Source organism: Candoia aspera, chromosome 10 (genome assembly GCF_035149785.1).
Source record: "Candoia aspera isolate rCanAsp1 chromosome 10, rCanAsp1.hap2, whole genome shotgun sequence".
Taxonomy (NCBI): Eukaryota; Metazoa; Chordata; class Lepidosauria; order Squamata; family Boidae; genus Candoia; species Candoia aspera.
In genome coordinates this window covers 12779949-12793319 of record NC_086162.1, presented here as the reverse complement: position 1 = coordinate 12793319, position 13371 = coordinate 12779949, and the positions used below count along the sequence as shown (strand labels likewise).

At 43.2% G+C, this 13371-nt stretch overlaps 1 protein-coding gene across 2 annotated transcripts in view; it reads right to left on the bottom strand.

The window, feature by feature from the left end:
- Window positions 1-5799, bottom strand: part of SESN2 (sestrin 2) — a 37771-nt gene extending 31972 nt beyond the window's left edge. For both annotated transcript variants that reach the window (XM_063312388.1, XM_063312389.1), the window contains exon 1: window positions 5405-5799. In XM_063312388.1, coding sequence (XP_063168458.1) covers window positions 5405-5494 — 90 coding nt within the window. In that variant the 5' untranslated portion in view covers window positions 5495-5799. The remainder of the gene's footprint in view (window positions 1-5404) is intronic.
- Window positions 5800-13371: the final 7572 nt, after the last annotated feature.

The window sequence follows — 13371 nt, the reverse complement described above, 5'->3', positions numbered from 1 at the left end:
ACACACATTAATTTGAGAACCAGTTTTGTGCAGTGGTTAAGGCACCAGGCTAGAAACCGGGAGACCATGAGTTCTAATCCTGCCTTAGGCACAAAGCCAGCTGGGTGACCTTGGGCCAGTCACTCTCTCTCAGCCCTAGGAAGAAGGCAATGGCAAACCACTTCTGAAATCTTTTGCAAGAAAGCTGCAGAGGCTTGTCTAGGCAGTTGCCAGGAGTTATTAAAAGGCGTAAGTTTTTGTGAGCTGCAGCTTATACCCTTTAATAATGTTAGTCTGAATAATGTTACACCTTATTTTAACAACTTTTAATATATTAGTCTGAAAAGGTGCTACAGACTCCTTCTGATTTTTGGCTAACATAGTAACTAACATGGCTCTCCTTTTACAATGTTTCCGGACTAGAATGCAATCAACTCCACTCCTGATTCAACAGCCAGGATTTGAAAGTCGCCTTCATGATGTGCAAGGGCCACTGCCAAGAATGTTCAAGTCAGATATATATTTAAAAGAAAAGAAAAATCTCTCCATTCAATGGAAAGATGTCTAAATAATCTGGCAAAGCCACCGCAAACTGAATAATTTATTCATTCTCAGCTACATGGTTTGACTATGATTTAATAAATAAACAACAATTTGCTGCGTTTATAACACAAAGTAAGCCATAAAGCACGGTTTACAAACCACAGTGGTTGGTCTCACACAACCTGTTAGGCCAAAGCACAAGCAAATCGTGTGATGACTTAATGTAATGTGTGAACCTAGCTTGTAAGTGACACTCTAATAAATAGCACCAAATTATCCTGAAACTGGTGTATCTTCTTCAGTGTCATTCTATGCCAAAATCTTGTATGTTCGCATGACAGTGTATCCATCAATTAGCCAAAGTGTGCATGCAAACTCAGCCTCTGTAATAAGCTTATAATTCAGTGTATAGGTAGCCCTTGCTTAATGACCACAATTGGGACTGGAATTGTGGTTGCTAACTGAAGCGGTCATTAAGCAAATCCAACCCAATTTTATGATCTTTTTTGCAGCTGTTGCTCAACGAATCACCATGGTTGTTAGGTAAACCACATGGTCATTAAGCAAATCACAGTTCCCCATTGATTTTGCTTGCCAGAAGCTGGCCAGGAAGGCCAAAAATGTCGACCACATGACCAAGGGATGCTGTGATGGTCATAAATGTGAACAAGTTGCCAAGCACCAAAATCGTGATCACGTGACCAGAGGGACACTGTGACAGTCATAAGTGTGAGGACCCATTGCAAGTCATTTTTTTCAGCACTGTTCAGCATTGCTGTTCATCCCTCAGCTTTCCTCCCAACCTTATTGGAACATCATGACCTGAACAGTCCTTCTTCACCTGTTGAAGAAGGTTGGCTTAAAGCAAGTTTCATGGTTTTATGGTTTCTGAGGTTTTGTTGTTGTTGTGAGCTGCTCAGAGTTGTGCTGTAAGATGGGTAGACAAACAAACCTCTTCAATCAATCACTCACTCACTCTCCCAAGGGACTCTACCCTGCTCTTCTGAAGACTCTTCCCTTTCTACATCCAGAAGACTGGCATATTGCCAATCTACTTCCTTCAAATTCCCTATCTTTCTTCTTTTTTTTGCAAAGCCTTAATTCCGAAGGTCTTACTGTGGCCTGGTGCATGCACAAGCTAATACATGTCTTAAACAAACAAGCACGGGCTGCTTCCCTGTTTACTCTTACCCTGCTTCCTTCCCTTTCTTCTGTTATTTCCTTAGGTTGCATCTTACCTCCTCAGGGCAAAAAGCAATGTGTGTGTGTATTTGTGTATGTGCGTGCATGAGCTCATTCCGTCTACCTTGCATGTGCATCAAATCTCCATGTTTTGCATTGCTCCTGCATACATGTAATCCCACAAGCCAAAACGCACATCACACAGAAAAAAACCTACAAACTTTGCACAACACACAAAGTCATGATCTGGTGGACTAAATCACAATTGCCTGGACTCACCTAAAAGTTAAGCCCTAAATCATGATCATATAACACCAGAGTCCATATCCAACCAACCACAACCATTTGGCAGTTGAGTGAACACCGCCACAATATGATTTCCTTTTCAAACTCTGTCCCCAGATTATGCGGAGTCACAATCCCAACATTCCTCACCGGTGTCCCCTTTGGTGAGTGACCTTACATGCATTATAACACCCTTACACAAGCTATGCAAATTACTTAATTTGCACCCTTTGTGCAAAGATATCATGGCATGCCTGATACCAACCATGTCATTTATTTATTTGTTTGTTTATTCTATTTATATGGCTTCCCATATCAAAATCATGACCCTGGGCAGTTAACAATATTAAAAGAAAATATAAAAACATTTTAAAAATACACAGAGAAAAAATCAGAAAAACAACACAGACAGAAATAGCAGCTGGGGTAAAAACACTCATCCATCACAAATCAGCATAACCAATGTACAGGCTCAGCCACATCTCCTGACCCCCAGGCCTGGTGACACAACTGCTTTTGTCCTGACGTAACTTCTGGAAGAAAAAAAATGATGAGGCAGTGTATGTGATTTTAACCCTTGTTATTTGTTGTCTGGGTTCACATAGCATGCTTAGCCAGATCACTCATCAACCAGCAACTGTGTGCACACAACATCTGAAGCTTCATTAGTGATAACCTTGGTTGGTTGTCTTACATGTGTTAGTGTATTGTGCAACACAGGACATCTAGTTGGTTTATGTTTCTATGAACAGAAAAACCAGAAAATGGCTTAAAAAACCAGGCTAATTGTGTTGTGTGAACCCATGTTCTATATGTGCTTCCTTGTAAGCCCCCTTCAAAGCTCTGTAGAGCTAGACAGGAAAAGATAGGAGAGAAATGAAATTAATCAGTAAATGAAAATAGCCAAAGTTGTTTGGGGGGAGGGGTTAAGGCTATTCCTATGATCTTCCCACCTTGGAGGGCAAAGAGGGGCAACAAAAATAACTACATATTCAATTCAACCAAGAGAAGTCAGTTTTGTGCATTTGTTAAAAGTGCTGGACCAAAATGGTAAGTTCCTGGAACTCAGTTAATAAGTTTGGGTTATTCATGTTTTCTTCAAACACAGTCTACCTCTCCTGATTGCTGCTGTCATAAAAAACTGGACACTGTCTGAAGCTACTGGAGGAAAAACAGGCTGTCCATTTTACATAAATATAGAGCAATGTTGGGGGGGGAAGATGAGAAATTAAGGCCCCCAGTCTGTGCCCACAGCTGTGTAACAATGGGGAGGGCTCCCCAAAAGCCTCTTCATCCCTTTGGAGTCTGAAAGATGGGGGTGGAGAATGCCTTGGGGAGCCCTAACGGGCAAAGCCGCAATCCGTAGGGGTGTGTCTCTCAGTTGCACAAGATGCCAAAGAAGAACCAACCACGGCTTTAAGATGCACCAAGGCACTTCTCAACTCTTACAGGAGGGGAACGGAAGCCAGGCCATGGGGAACCCCTTTGCAACTGGTATGAAAAATGCTGAACATTTCCCTCTTTACTATTACCGTTACTACCAGCTCATAAGCATACACTGAAATTGGGGAGTGGGGTGGGGAAGACACCTGCCTGCTACTCTTTAATTCCCTTTGTCAAGCTTGCTGAGAGAACAGCCACAGTTAGGTCTGGACTTTGGTGCCAAACGCTGGTGGGGAGAGGGGAGGAATGGAACATTATAAAGATAACATGCCCAACAGTGGGTCAGACCAGCTTTTATTATTTCTTCATTTCAAGCAAGGCTGTTTGGATGGACAAGGCTATGATCACTGATAGATAATGATACTTATTTAACAGCTCATCCTAATTCTACCATAAAATATAAAACGTAAGGATAAAAATACTTTTTCAGAACAAAATACCCAACATTCTCACAGTAGTTGCGTACTTCATAATTGAATGGACAAGTGTGTGTGGGGGGGCTTCCTTTAAAAGTATTAAATCAAAGACCTCAATTAAATTATCTGGTTGCATCCGTGTTTGGAAGCTTCACTCAGAAACTTAGCTTATGCAGCAGTTTAAATAAATACCCAGGTGATGCCCTCAAGGACAAGCCATAGGAACTCTCTTTACACACACAACCTAACCTACTTGCTGAATTCACCCATTATCTAGGTTTCCACAATAATATCAAACTGTAAACCATCACAGGGCCTAGGTTCACACAACACATTAAGCCAGTGGTTCCCAAACTTTTTCCTTCCTTACCCTAAACAACTGATCAGAAAGTCCTTTTAACCCAATGTAGGTAAAAGACTCGAAGTCAGCTTAATGGGTTCATGGGTGCTTACCCAAAGGAAAACCACTTTTACCCAATTTGGGGTAATTTACCCAGGTCGGGGAAGCACTGCATTAAGCAATGAAAAACTAACAAAGTGAAAACTAACTAGGCTCAGCACCGAGTGAGTACTAATGCAGAGACTCGTGTGAACAAAGCCATTTTGGGGAGCGTGCCCTGCACGAGCCAAACGAATTGGTCGCCCAAGGGCAGAGGCGCAGCGCGGCTCCAGGAAAAGCTCGCCAGGACTGGTCTTCTCTCGTGTTTATAAATGCTGTATTTAAAGCACATCCACACCCCTCGGTCCGCGTGTCGGACATGCCCGTGCATGTAAGGCCAGCGATCGCCCTCTGAAAACTAACCAAAGAGGAACTTCTGGCGTCCTTCAGCAGCGACGCGCTAAAAGGAATCGCTATCCCGCTCGGTCTATGATCACCCCACAACGACCGACCCAGATCCAGCCTTCCGCAGGCACAGACCCGACTTTTATTGGGGATGAGAGGGCGAAACCCAGCGCGCTTCACTTCATCGGGAAGACGGGTAAGAGACGCGGGGTTTCTGGCGTAGAAGTGGACGAAGGAAGATTCCAGTCCAGAAGAAAGTGAAATTTAAGGAGCCCCAATACTCGTTCGGGGAGATAGGCGCGGGGGTCCTCATCGCCAGGAGATCCGGGCGGCCGGCGAAGCCTTTGCAAGCCAACGGCCCGCGGTTTTTATTTTTGGCCATCCTGAGAAAAGAAGGGAAGAGCTCCCCTCTCGCCGCTGGGGTCCGCGCCTATCGCGCTGGATCACTGCAGCGCCCGCCTGTTCGTATTCCCAGTCTTTCCCGCAAGCCACCCCCTTCTCCACCCCGCTTGTTTTTCATACTCCCCTTCCTCCGGCTGATGCAACTACATTCTAATACATGTTCTTCGAAAGGACATCGGAGCTACCACCCCTTTACGCAATTCTGCAGCAGGCGCAGCAGCAACTGGAGCGCACGCCCCCGCCCTCTCCCATTCCCCCGAAAATGGCAAAGAACGGCGGAGTGGGACCCAGACTGCAGCCAGAGGCGTCAAAAGCAAAGCGGCCGCGCCGAGATCAGTAGACGCCGCGCACCTTCCTTCTCTCACTTTACCTTCTTACGCCTCAAAGTTTCGCAGCCCTCGCAGGGCAAATAGCCTTCGACTCCGGCGGGGTCGCAACTCTCGGCGTCGGCGACGATCATGATGTCGTTTCACGCGGCCGGGCAGGCACGAGAGAGAAAACGAGCGGGTGGATCGCCGCCTCCCGTCCCGTCCCAAAACTGGAGAGCTGCTTCGGCGTAATTAGCCGCGGTAGGAATAGGAAGATCCTCCGGAGGGATGTCAAGCGTCACCGGCCGAGAGAACGTCCGAAAGTTGCAGCGTTCTAGAACGTCCAGGTGCATCGGGATTCTAGAACGCTCGGGCGGCTTTCTGCGGGCCGGAGTCAAACTCTTCTCGGGACGCGCCTGCTAAAGAGGCATCCTAGCGGGGGAACCATCGAGCACCCCTCGTCCCCCCGCCGCTTCTTTCATACTGTCGGGAAGCGGCGGGGAGGCGCTCAGATCATTCCGTGCAAGCGTCGGCACCCGCCCCGCAGCCAATCACTTCGGAGTAGGCGGAGTTCTTTCTATAGTTAGGCATCGCCCCTCCGACCTTCTGCACCAATGGGGGAAAGGCAGCACGCGTGGGGCCACGGGAAATGTAGTTTCCCCCGGATTGTTTCTATCTTGAGGGCTCGCGCGCGCTCTCACACGTACCCTGAACGCCGGTGTGGAGGGAATGCGGGGGGTTGTTTGCTTCGGCGGGGCAGGCCCGCTGGACGTTCGTCCTCGCAGCGAGGGGACTGTCCGCGTAGCGTCGGTCGGCCTGCCGAGATATTCTACAGAAATAAAAGAAATTGGTCCTGCTTTAGGAGATCAGGTTTAAGGGTAGTTGGAAAACGTGCATTTACTTCAGTTTGTAATGCAGACCTCAACCCTGAGCGTGTTTATTGGAAGCAATTCCCGCTGAAGAAACGTGACTCCAAACATTTTTTCGATGTAATCTAAGAAGGCTTTGCTCAAAAAAAAAAAATCTGAAAAACAACGAGAGAGAGAGAGAGAGAGAAGGGAATTCATGGTCACAGCCCGGAAGATTGATAGATTTAGAATGTAATAGTTAAAATGTTGGATACGAACATTTTCTACGTGGAGTTCAGTGGAAGACTTTAGATCAATTATTTTTTCTCAGTCAACCTACCTCACCTGGTTGTTGTGGAGATAAAATTAATAGAATCAATTAATTAATTAGAATTAACTCATGCAGGCTGCCTTGAGCTCCCCAGAGAAGGGGGGGGAGGGGGATAAGTCCAATACATAAATAAAATACAATCCAACTTTTGTACTATTTCTATTCAAAGGATCCAACAATCTGGTTAAAAAATTCAGCACAAAATTTCCTAAACCCACTGAAATGTCCTTGTTAAATGTATGGAACAGGACTGCAATCTACACCAGTTCATCCGTTTACACTGAACCCTATTCAGCTGGCAAATGAAACAAAAAGAGAGTTGTGGCACCTTCATGATTAATTCTGCAAGCAATCCTACATATTTAAACTGCCAGGGTGGAATATGCTGGACAAACTCCATCAAAGAACAAGAAAAACAATTATGCAGAGCAAATCAATTAACCTGGTGCTCCAGCAGATACCCTAATCTCTCATTAAAAAAAAAAAGTCTAGAGTTCACTTAAAATCTTAATGGAAAATAATATGTGGAATTACTCAACATTAAGGTCCATTTAGGATAATGGGACTTACACTTAATATGCACATCTTGGACTGCAGCTGTAATTTGGGGTAATGTTTCCAAGAGTGCAAGCTTTCACATTTTGTAAATGAAACGTAATTCAGAAACAAGTCCGATTATATTCAGTAGGACTTCCATTCTGCCTATGGAGGAATACTGCAGTGTGAAACAATGTTTGCAAATGTGTTTACTGCTGACAGAATAAACATAACTAGGATTGTGCTATTACTCTCTTCGATGAGCCAAAGAGGTAAGGCAACACTGTCATAAATAATACAAGGAAGAATCTTACTGAATTATTGCTTCTGGGGAAGAAAAACAAAAACAAACATTTCTTGCAGTGATCCAAGTTATTGACACATGCAAGAAGAATCTGGCATCTCTGGCATCTGTGCCAAGTTTAAAATCTGGTCAACATATTAAAATGTCATTTGAAGCAAAAGGCATCTAAAGACAACAAAGGTGAAATAGAAGCTGCCAGGGGGCAGCCATTAAGCTACCCTCTTTAAAAGAAAATAACATCAGTTGCCTAATGAGTGCACGCTTAGCTGTGTTGTTCAAAAGCAAGCCTTGTTGACTTTGATGGATTTGCAGTAAATGCATATGACTGCATTATATGCTAGTCTAAGATTGTAATAAAGCTTATACTATTCTATATTAAAGAATTTAATTGCAAATCTTCAAGGATTTGGAGAAAACACACCTTCAAGGTTTCAGCTATAAGATTTCAACATTTGAGTGCAGAATAATAATAGAAAATACATATAGCTATGCTCAGATAACATGCCAACTCATGGTTAAGTTAAACATAGTTTGCTCAATAAATTGTCTGGATTTGCACCACAATAGACTAATCACTTGGGCTGGGCACATGCTAGGGTTAAACTTTGGTTGGCAATTTGTGGTTTGGTGCATTGTGTGAACACATTCTTAATCCAGAATCAGCCTAACAACAAAAGCAACCATTATGGGAAAAGGCTAACATTTACTCCAGAGAAGTCCGTACAAACCCATAAATATGATTTTTACATTTTGCTTTGATTACATTGTTTCACAAATCAATTTAAGAGTTGCAGGCAAAGTGGATTATTCTGTCCCTGTTGCCCATGCCTTGGTGACCTTCAGGTTGGACTCCACCATGTAAGTGCCCTGGAAAAATAAGTGGACATTACTGGTACAGAATCAAGACGCCTGGTTGGATTGGGTGTTCACTTGGTCTACGCTGGCTGCTGAGTGGCTCCCAATTGAAAATTCCATCCATTACTTTGTGGTGCTGCACTCTGTGGGTTTCAAAGTAATGGATAGTATTACATTTAACGGTGTTTGAAGATCTGTCTTCATCCTTGGTAAGCCTATTTCACATGTTGGGATCTTTCTCTGTGACACACCACCCTTGCAGATACAGTTGGCAATGATGAAACAGGGCCTCTTTACTAGCGGCCATCATATTGTGAAAAATCCTATGTGGTCTGCTCACTATAGGCCATCCAATGGGCTGTTTGTTCCATTGGGTCTCTCCCTCTCTTTTAATGGATCACCAGTATCCTTCCTTACTGTTATATTTTAATTGTCAAGGAGGGAATTCACACTTTTTCTGTCTTTTAAAAATAGCTTTTGCTTTATTGTGCAGCTATTGGATTGGATCTGCTTTTATTTTGTAAGCTATTTTGAAGGACTCTGGTGCCAAAGATTGCTTAACTTGAGAAATAAAAATAAATCAAAGCCTTAAATTGTACAGCTTGATTTTAAGTGGAGGTATGCGAGACTGCATTCTGCTGAGTTCAGGGTGAACTGTAATGCCCTATGGTCCAAGGCAGCCTTTCTCAACTTTTTGACTCTGGAGGAACCCTTGAAATATTTTTCAGGCCTTGGGGAATCCCTGCACATTCAGGCTCCAATATAGGCCAGAAGTTTTGTGGTTGTTGTTGTTTATTCGTTTAGTCGCTTCCGACTCTTCGTGACTTCATGGACCAGCCCACGCCAGAGCTTCCTGTCGGTCGTCAACACCCCCAGAAGTTACAAAACTATTATATTCATTTCATTGGTAGGCCTGTATATATGTATTAATAGTGTTCTTAAACTAAAAATAAAGAATGAAATTTACCTCTTTAATATGAAGTTGCCCGGATTTGAAATAATTTTTTAAATAAATCGTGATCTCCCAGGGAGCCCCTAGTGACCTCTCACAGAACCCTACAGTGCCACGGAACCCTGGTTGAGAAACCCTGATCCAATGTGTAACTACTCACAGGAAAACCCAGTAGGACAGGCTCCCTGTTAAGTGCATGTCGGAACTGCAGTTTTATTCACTGAGGTGCAATTTAGTGGACTCTTACTTAGCAATCAGCACTTGCTATCTAAGGTGCTTACTTCTGAGTAAGCATGCAAAAGGACTCAGTTGTAACTCTTGCCATAGCCTGAACCACAGTTTGCTCTCTGCTGCTGCTATTGCTTTATCCATGAGTTTTGTCTTCCCATATTTCATTGCTATAACTAAGCTGCGAACAGAAATGCTTTGTGAGTGACAAACGAGGTAGGTGTCTCTCCTTCCGTTTCTGAGATGAGCTAAGACAACACAGAGAGATCATGTGTGTGTGTATGTCGGGGCACTCCGGAATGTGCAAAACAAGTGCAGCGGAGCAAAATCCACAGAGGGATAAAGAATACGAAGGAAGAGAGGGGTCAAAGATTCTTCTTCTTCAAATAATATTTGTTCATGGTAAGCAGGGAGTGCTAATCCCGACTCATAAATTTTGTCTTCAAGATAAAACATGCTTTAAAAAAGCCCACACTTCTGCAATCACAGGAAACAAGTAATCTCCTTATAAACAAGTTTTGTTCTTGATTTCTATCACTGTTTATGAATCACAGTTTGGCTTTAAAAAGGTCCTTCAAGGAGAGGGACTATTTCACAGTCTTCAGTTCCATCTCTTATGGATAAATTGAGGATGAGAGATGACCAGCCTTAAAACAAACGGTGGAATGAATACATGTTATAATCACTCTAATGTCGTCATCATCATCATCATCACCACCACCACCACCACCACCACTCTAAGATTCATTGGAACAGACAGATTTTGGCCAGCCTGCCTGAAATGAAATTAAGATAAAATTAGGTTATCCTTCTTATGCAGGGAATTCCACAGTTGTGCTGAATGCCATAGAAAAGGCTCAGGAGATTGGGAAAAGCTATTATATGGTTTTACAGGGGGGGAAAAAAGCCCCTCACATATTTATTTTATTTATTTCCAGTCCTAAAGAACTCTGGGTGGGTAACAACAAGATAAAACACACGGTACAAAAAGACAAGAAAAATGTAAAACACCTAACAAGGCACCAAGAACAGTGAAGGGTCAAAAGCACACTGAGTCAAGATGGTCTTAACTTGTTGGTGAGATTCAGGCAGGGTTGGGCCATCTGTACTTTCAGCGAGCTTATTCCATAGAGAGGGAGATGGCCCTGAGAAGGGTGGTTACTGGCCACCCTCCATGAACCTCACAAGGAAGGGACCCTTCTGTAAGTCTGGGTCCTAGCAACATGTTGTTTGATACATCCTGGGGCTGTATTGTATTAGGCTTGGAAGTATATTGGTAGCCAATTTAGCAACTCAAGAATTGGGACTATGCTATGCTGGTGAGGTGTTCCCACCAGTAATCCAGCTGCCACATTTTGCACTAGCTGTATTATGAAGCTAATCCATGAGTTCTGGACCATTCATGGTTTTGACACCTCTGAGTAAAACCATGTTTCACTGGTTAAACATCACTTTAACATTTGCTTGTTTTTCTCTTCTCCCTCCCCCACTTTTTAACCCTCTAATCTAATGAGGTTTTGGTAACTCAAAAATTTCAGTCATCTTAAATATATTGTTTCAATAGGGATTTTGGATTGATAGGGGTTTTTTTCTGAAATATAACTGGATCAGCAAAAGATTAAACAAAATACAATCATCTGTTTTTATTAGCAGGGACTCATCAGATAGAAACTATCCTGAAGGAAGGAGATGTTTGGATATTTGCAGATAGATTAAAAGGTAATTGTGAGCTGCTAAAACAAATTGAATTCTAAATAGGTACAGAGAAGTATAGTAAGGCATTTCTAATAAGGTTAAGAAATCAACATTTGTTTTTTAAAAGGCACAAAGAAGCCATAACTGAAAAGCTATGTTTAATTTTCACCATCTGTACTCAAGGAGGATACGTTGAAATGAAAAGAAGTGCAACATGAGAATTTCCCAATTTAAGCTTGATCCTCTTTCATCCCACTCTTTAGTAATAAATTGAAGATACGGGAGTGGGGACATTTTGGGTCGGGTACTCAGTGGAGGAGAATGGGGCACCTGAACCCCACTGTTGGGATGGGATGGTAATGCTGACCTTGGCTAAGCAGAGTTGATCCTAGTTAATACTTGGAGGGGGGAGTTGGGGGCTATCTGCAAAGACCAGGGCTGTAAGTTAGACTAGGAAGACGAGAATACATCCTGGAAGAAGACAGTGGCAAAACAGATTCATATCATTGCTAAGAGACTGACAGGGACACACAGCTGGGCTCAACTTGAGGGCATCTTTACATTTCTACAGCAGATGGCAGGATTTGCTTTCAAACATGTCCTTTGTAGGAACAAAGAATTTCAGTGAAATTCTCAGAAGTGGAAGGCGATACTCTTGCATTTCCCTAACAACAAGGCGGTCAAGGGGGTGTGTGAATGCCTTCTCTTTCGTGGGACAATTCTCTCCCTGGCAAACTGCTGTTTTCTTTGTATCCCATGTTTCTATTTGATCCAAGGAAAGCCATCAGAAGCAAACCCTCCCCGGGGCATTTTGAAATCGGAATGTGAAGGCAGCAAGGGGACTCTCAAGTGGATCCAAAGAGGTGTAATAGAAAACAAGAGCAAGGATGGCCTTTTCCCCCATCTCTCATAATGAAATCAGTTCCAAAACATTAGGGGGAAATCCTCAAGCAGCTGAGGATGCTGGAAAAACAGAAGCCTCTTTTGCAGAGGTACAAAACATTGAGAAATTGCAAAGTGGGTACAACATTTTGTAGGAGAAGTGTGGGAAAAGACAGTGAGGAGGAGGAGGATTGAAAGATGGAGTATGTGCAGAGGAAAAGAGAGATAAAAGAGAAAAAACAGAAACTGGCCTTCAGATAAATTCATGATGGGGTCAAAAATGTGAGAGAAAAGCAGTATAGGAAATGTTTGTGAAATAAGTAAGTGAACATAGGACTGTAGTTGTGTGACTCAGTCTGGTGCCAAAATACTGCAAAGTCAGCTCCATATTTTAGAATTCTAATATATAGGGCTTTCATCTACAGGTTGCAACAACCAAGATGGCGTCAAATAAAACTAACTCTTTGGTAACGTCTTGTGATCATCTGGAATTTTGCACATCAGTTATGGAAGCCCTAAATGAGAGTGTGTGTTGACCAGGCTGCTATCTCATACTTGCTTTCTTGAAAGAGAGTCCCACTGAATAAAATTAAAGTTATTTTCCCACAAACATGAGTCACACACCTCTCTCCAAGCTGTGCAAAACTCTTTTGTCTCTTTCCAAATAAGGGTGGATGCAACTGTTCCATTTTAATTCCAGGAAAACTTGATTAAAGGAAGCAACAATAAAACCCTGCAAAGTTTGGCTTTTGTCTTTCCCAGCTATTTGGACACAGCCTTATCATGTTCTGGGCTGCCAAATCCCAGATAACCCCTAGATGGCTACGAAGAGTGAGAATCTGCTCTATCGCTTTAGTGCCATCTAGTGGTTAAGTGGATTGCTGCAGCCCCCACACTGTTAGCCCTATTTTAGTTTGCACTTCATTTCAGCAGGAGAAAGGGCTTTTTAATCAGGGGCAGGAAGCCCAGATAACAAGTTCTGCTTCATGATTCTAGAGCTCCATGCAGCACAGCCCATAAAGCAGAAGGAGCTGTAACTAGTATTCCAACACTTTTTTTGCTTTTTGCTTTGCCCAGCAACAGCCTTCCTCTATATGAATCAAACAAGTCTGCCAATTAGAGCAACACGTCTTTGCATCTTGCCTTCCTGCTTTGCAGCACAGCCAATGAGTGAGCAGTTGGAAGCAGAGGAGGGACAGATGCAGACCCAAGGCTTATGGAGAAAGGTGGCTCTTTCTCCAATCTGGGCAAATCACACTGCAAAGGGATAGTGGAATATGTGGGTGTGGGTGTGTGTGCACAAAGAGGGGGAGTGGAAGGAAATTGTGGTTTAGCTGAAGCTGACTCGTCCCAACGCATGTTGAATTATTAGTAGCAAGGGCAGAAGAAAAGGGCAT